This window comes from Zingiber officinale, chromosome 6B (assembly GCF_018446385.1).
Source record: "Zingiber officinale cultivar Zhangliang chromosome 6B, Zo_v1.1, whole genome shotgun sequence".
Classification (NCBI taxonomy): Eukaryota; Viridiplantae; Streptophyta; class Magnoliopsida; order Zingiberales; family Zingiberaceae; genus Zingiber; species Zingiber officinale.
The window spans coordinates 5,802,887-5,809,354 of NC_055996.1; the positions used below are offsets into that span (position 1 = coordinate 5,802,887).

The 6,468-nt window shown below is 42.9% G+C and overlaps 1 protein-coding gene across 2 annotated transcripts; it reads left to right on the top strand.

The window, feature by feature from the left end:
* The first annotated feature begins 2,106 nt into the window (after positions 1–2,106).
* Positions 2,107–6,468, top strand: LOC121991795 (phosphatidylinositol 4-phosphate 5-kinase 1-like). 2 transcript variants are annotated; one of them, XM_042545833.1, is made up of 8 exons: positions 2,107–3,522; positions 3,603–3,770; positions 3,862–4,027; positions 4,417–4,527; positions 4,635–4,828; positions 4,921–5,021; positions 5,115–5,214; positions 5,872–6,468. In XM_042545833.1, exons 1-8 carry the CDS (start codon positions 2,378–2,380, stop codon positions 6,176–6,178), a joined length of 2,292 nt encoding a protein of 763 aa, XP_042401767.1. In that variant the 5' UTR covers positions 2,107–2,377; the 3' UTR covers positions 6,179–6,468. The 2 variants fall into 2 exon arrangements, 1 of the variants encoding a protein (XP_042401767.1); XR_006114734.1 differs by lacking the exon at positions 5,872–6,468 and having other exon boundaries at positions 4,907–5,021.

Sequence of the window (6,468 nt, forward strand, 5' to 3'; positions counted from 1 at the left end):
CGAGCAGAAAGAACAATAATGGCAATAGCTGAGTAGCAGCTCTAAATCTCAGGGTGCCAGGTCGGGAAGAAAGAGTTCTAGAACACACTAACTGTCCAGTTAGTCGGACTTGCAACTTCATTCGACTATACTTGAGAGGAAGACTTATAATACGGTGATGAAGAGGGGCCTCACCAAAGATAGGTCAAAATAAGGAAGACCAGCTGACGTGGAAGTCAAAGTTAATCAAGGTGTCAAAGTCGGCCGAACGGACAAGGTATAGACGAATGGACCGTATGACCAAATGGATGAGCAACGACAAGTGGATAACACAAGACTAAGAGACAAGCAGGCAATGCATTTCCAAACCACCGTCCGTGTCAAGCGGGCGGCATGTTTGTCCGAGTAAAATGCAGCCCTCCAACTACGGAGAAGCCGAGCGAAGGGAGATTGCTCTGTCTAGCACGAACGAGCGAGAGCGTCTCACGCCAAGCAGACGCCAATTGGCCTACAGTGGGACTTGCATCCGTATCTCCTCGTACCTTTTTAGAAGTTTGTGTCACTAACAACATAGCATGTTCCATAGGTAAATAGTATTTTAGAAGTTTCCAATCTGTCACATTAGGGATTTGCATGTTCGCTTAAGGAAAGATGTCAGGAACACTTTTTGACTTATCTTTTCCTAGGCTTGGGAAAATGTACACACACTTAGAGATACATGCACAAACACTACAATGACACTATAAAAGGGGATTCCTATCTACAGACGGAGATATGTGAAACTTTGTTATTCTACACATTCTTGGTTACAATATTTTTATTATTCTCTACATCACCGGAATAGACTTGAGCGTCAAATAGCCAATGTAGGAAACCCCTCCTAGCCCGATACTAACATTTTTGTATTGCAGGGTCTCGTGAAGTTTTCACCTCATCAACTTTCGAGCTATATCTCCAATTTATCATTTTCTCTACTTTCAGATGAAATCAAGGAGGCTTGGATATTGTACTCTTATTACATAATAGTTGTGAAATTAAAACTCTTATAAATTTTAATCTAAATTAATTTAAAAATAACAATGACAAACTTATATCATAGAAGTTAGAATATTTTAAATCATCCTAGGGAAGAAAAGGGGTTTTAAAAGAAGAAAAAAAAACTACTTGGGAGAAGAAAAGGGGTTTTAAAAGAAGAAAAAAAATTACATGTGAGGAGATAGCTCATCTAATGTTATATTATTTGTTTTAACTTTTTTTAGTTGTCATCTTACGTTAATAATCGATGATTAATTTGATCCTATAAAAATTATCACTAATTATTAAAGTAAATTGAAAAATACTCATAATGAGTGGTCCATCAATTAAGTATTCTTAGATCAACCATCGATTAAAAAAAATTATTCGTTAATTCATCAAATCTTTGATACTCAATTTTTAGATATTTGAAAATTGAAATGAAGTTTGTTGTACTTGAGGGCTAAGTTATTTGTTAACATTCCAATTCACTTAGAAGAATTAAAGAAAAATATAAAGATGAAAAGACAATTACTAGAATCGTAGAATTCGCTCCCATTATTAGTGCGAAAAAAATCCTAGTGTTAAGCTACTAAAATTAGAAAAATCAGGATATATTTAACATAAATTAAGAATAAATCTAGAAAAGTTCACCAAAAGGCATTAAATAGAAGGCATGATTATTAGTTGCCAGAGATAAATAATTACATCAAATTACGATATAGATCTTTAAAATCAATTCGAATCCAAATTGATCTCTATCTCGAGTCCGAATCGGGCGAATCTACCAAATAACGGCTCCGGAAAGAAAAACATCGTGTCGGGTTTTTCCCAGGACGGACACCGTTACAAACTCGTATAGAAGACCCACGGCACCTGTGCCACGCGGCAGATAGCTGTCGATTAATTCAAATGGAGTAGAATGGTGTTGCGTGGTTGGAAGAGGACATGGGATGCATTTTCTGGTCTGTGGGGGCGACAGTTGGAACTTGGAAATGGAAAGCTGTCGAAACAAGAGTAATTCTTGGTTGAAATCAGGGGTAATCTGGGTATTTTGCAGCAGATAGAGTCCCAGTGTTTTTATTGTTATTATTTCCTTTCGCTCTCGTTCTCTTTCTATCTCTCTCTCGCTGCTGCAACTGCAAGGGAAGGTAAAGCAGCGGCCGAGGCGTCTCTTTCTTCGCCTCCTCATTAACCGCTGTCTCTTGCTCGTTCATGCTTCGATTTCTTCGAATTTTCTTCTCCATTTCGGTTCGGAGAGAGAGATGCTTTGAATCTGGGTGGAGTTTAACGGGTTGATCGAAGTCTGGTGGGGAATGCGCGACGCACCTGCCGGCGACTAGGGCTTTCTCTTGCAGAAGGTGGCAACGGAGGCGCATGTAAAATGCGGCGGGTTGTCGATGATGATGCAGTCGCGAGTACGGCGGCGGAGGACCTTGCAGAGAAGTCCCTTGTGCAAGCGAGGGGCAGATCTCAGGGTGGAGGTGGCGGAAGACGAGTGACCCCCACGCTTGATCACGATGAAGACGAGGAGGATTTGGTCGGGAAGAAGCTGCTGCCGAACGGGGATCTTTATTCTGGCGGATTCGCTGGGAACGCTCCTCACGGGCGTGGGAAGTACCTGTGGGCGGACGGGTGTATGTACGAAGGGGAGTGGCGTAGGGGGAAGGCCTCCGGGAAGGGGAGGTTCTCTTGGCCTTCCGGCGCTACCTACGAGGGCGAGTTTCGGTCCGGAAGGATGGAGGGATTCGGCACGTTCATCGGCGCTGACGGTCATACCTACCATGGTCAGTGGGTGGCTGACCGCAAGCAAGGCTTTGGCAGCAAGTCCTACGTTAACGGAGACTACTACGAGGGCCTGTGGCGGCGCAACGTCCAGGAGGGTCACGGCCGCTACGTTTGGCGGAACGGCAACCAGTACGTGGGCGAGTGGCGTGGAGGTGTCATAAACGGCCGAGGTGTCCTCGTATGGACCAACGGGAACCGCTATGATGGCCAGTGGGAGAACGGCGTCCCAAAGGGGAGTAGCGTGTTTACCTGGCCCGACGGTAGCTGCTACATCGGCAGCTGGAGCCGCAGCGATCCCAAGGCCCTCGACGGCACATACTACCCCGCCACCGCCACTCCCCGGAAAGAGATCGCCGCTGGTAGGAGAAGCACCTCCCCCTTTTTTCAACTGGACGATGGATCGCCGCTGGTCCCTTCGTCCAGGAAGCGGTTGTCTGTAGATGTAGCCCATCGATCGCCTGGACGGGTCAGCTCCGTGACTGAAAAGAGCTTCCCCAGGATCTGCATCTGGGAATCGGACGGCGAGGCTGGGGATATCACTTGCGACATCATCGACAATCTCGAGGCGTCGATGCTGTACAAGGAAAGATCATTGCACGAGGAGCATGTTAGTGGAACGCGCATAGGTACCATTCAACGGCGACAGCCCTTCTTAACTTCGGAGGTAAAGAAGCCAGGGCAGACAATATCGAAGGGGCACAAGAATTACGACCTAATGATGAACCTTCAATTAGGCATTAGGTAGACGATCAAAGAATTAAGTTGTTGGCGCGGAATTGGAAATGTGGTTCTTAATTTATTGGTAGTGGTTTTTGATTCAGGTACTCAATCGGGAAGCCTGGTTCCGCGCACCTGAGGGAGCTAAAGCAGGAAGATTTTGATCCAATGGAGAAATTCTGGACGAGGTTCCCTCCTGAAGGATCAAAGAATACTCCTCCGCACCAGTCACCAGAGTTCCGATGGAAGGATTACTGCCCCATGGTCTTCAGGTACTTTTTTGTTGAAGGATTTGTTCGATATTTTTTCCCCATCTTTCTTAACAATTCAATTGAAGAATTTCACTTGATCCCTGGATTGCAGGCACCTGAGGAAATTGTTTTCAGTGGATCCAGCAGATTATATGTTAGCTATCTGTGGAAATGATGCACTGAGGGAGTTCTCTTCGCCTGGGAAGAGCGGGAGCTTTTTTTTCATGACCCAGGATGACCGTTTCATGATTAAGACGGTAAAAAAATCTGAAGTGAAGGTTAGACATTTCTAACTCTTTTCCACATCAAAACTTTCCTTAAGCTTAATTGTTGACTATCAAGGTTCCATTATCAATTAGCATACCAAACTATAGCCAGGAAATTCATCAGTTTTTCCCCCCTTCTGCTGTGTACACTGATTTTATTACTGAAAATACAATGAGAATTGTAAATATCAGACCAACATGTAACCTCATTCTGAATTTTCTTCTTTCCATAATGTTGACATGCACAATCATTTACTTGGTATTTGTCTCCATTCACTGTTTCTCTTAGTAATTTTCCTAAGAGTGTTGATGAACTTCCACTGGTAATGCATGAATTCTATGTATTATTTTAGAAAAGCATTCGGTTGATATTGATTGCATTTACTTTGCGACTTTACCAGGTACTCATTAGAATGTTAGCCAGTTATTATCTGCATGTATGTGAGTATGAGAAGACTCTAGTGACAAAGTTCTATGGAGTCCATTGTGTAAAGCCTAATGGTGGTCAAAAGGTTAGCAAATACTAGCATGATATTTTGCTCGTTATGCGATTTTACATATCAATTGATTCATGCATATGTTATTCGCTGATCTTATTGCACATGTTTGATGAAGCCAGGTCCGGTTTGTTGTTATGGGTAATTTGTTCTGCTCTGAATATCAAATACATAGGAGGTTCGACTTGAAAGGTTCATCCTATGGCCGTACAACCGAGAAGACTGAGGAAGAGATTGATGAGACAACTACGCTCAAAGATCTTGACCTAAATTTAGTATTTCTCCTTCAAAATTCGTGGTACAAAGAGCTCCGTGAGTAAGTTCTCATAGATCTAGCTAAAAGTTTGGTTGATTCCTCTGCTCTCGCATCCATGCTTTATTTGGTCTGAGATAGCAATGTTGGTGTAGACAAATCAAACAAGACTGTGAGTTCTTAGAATCAGAGGGGATCATGGATTACAGCTTCCTTGTAGGAGTACACTTCCTGTCACCGCTTCGTGCTTCACCTCGTAAGTCAATACCCCTTTACAAGCCTGATTTCTTTTTCTAGCATTGTTAGGCCATTGGACATTAATCTAATCATATCGATGCTACTTAATCAGAGTCGTCTAAGAAGGAATCGTTTCAACACAGAGATACCTGGTCTGACCAATGCAACTCAACTTTCAAATGTCAAGATACGGATCAAATTTCGGGTACACGGTATGGCTTACTCGACCATGATTTGGCATTTGATTAATATAATTAGTATATTGATTGTTTCCTGCCTGTAACTCAGAAGGTGCCTGTGGTTCACTTTCATTCATGCTTTTAAGCCTAGATATCTAATGTCTTGTCTCGATGGTCTTATTGCTAATTGGTCAAATATGCATTACCGAATCTGGATATACAAACTTGTGGTAGAGTAAATTTAGGAGTCATTGTCTGCTACCATCCATCTCTAGGGATTCGCTGTTGCCCAATCTTGTCCAAGTTCTTATTTGTTTTATCCTATGCTTTAACCCGTTTGCATTGGATCAAACAATCCGCTCATGCCACCCACGAATGAAAAGGCGTCGCTTTGAAAACCCTCTGCCAACAACTAGTCATCAGCCAATGGCTCATTATGATCCCATGAACGGAGTACTTGGCGCAATTAAAAACTCGTGGTCTCTGCTGCTTCTACAGACTCCACATCAAAAATTTAAGTGGCGTAGTGTCGCTCTCATCATGATGTAGCTCTACTGTCATGCTTGTGGCTCCCAATTTTTATTATTCCATTGTGGAAACTAGAATTTGGTTCCTCATCTATCTGTTAGATAAACTTCTTTCTATTTCCTAATCTTTTGCGTTTGTATCATTAACTCTTCTAATGATCAGGAAACCGTTGGTCCGGCTTGGTGCTAACATGCCTGCGCGAGCAGAGCACGCCACAAGAAACGGATTGGTTTCATTTATCCCAGCAAGTAGCGGGATGTCGACGCCTACAGCAAGCGGCGAGCTCTATGATGTGCTTCTCTACTTTGGCATAATCGATATCCTTCAGGACTACGACATTACCAAGAAACTGGAGCACGCCTACAAATCGTTGCAGGTCGATCCCAATTCTATCTCCGCGGTGGACCCGAAACTCTACTCTCGGAGGTTTCGAGATTTTATCAGTAAAATATTCATCCAAGACGATTAACTTCTACGGTTGCTATCGTCGGTGGTAGGGGCTGAATTTTGAAGCTCAGCCAAGGGCAGATTTGCAAATGTAAATTGGGGCAAACCAGTAAAAGGAGAGTTGAATTCCTTTTTTTTTTCTTTGTTTTTTGTTTTTTCACCTTTCCTTGTTGGAGAGGAGGGAATAGTAAATTGTTTTTACATCCTGAAAAGAAGGAAATGTTAAGGAAGCTTTTGTTAGGGGCATGGAATCATGCATGTGTACAGATGGATAGTGATGATGAATGTGTGCAACAAAGAAAAATTTAGATG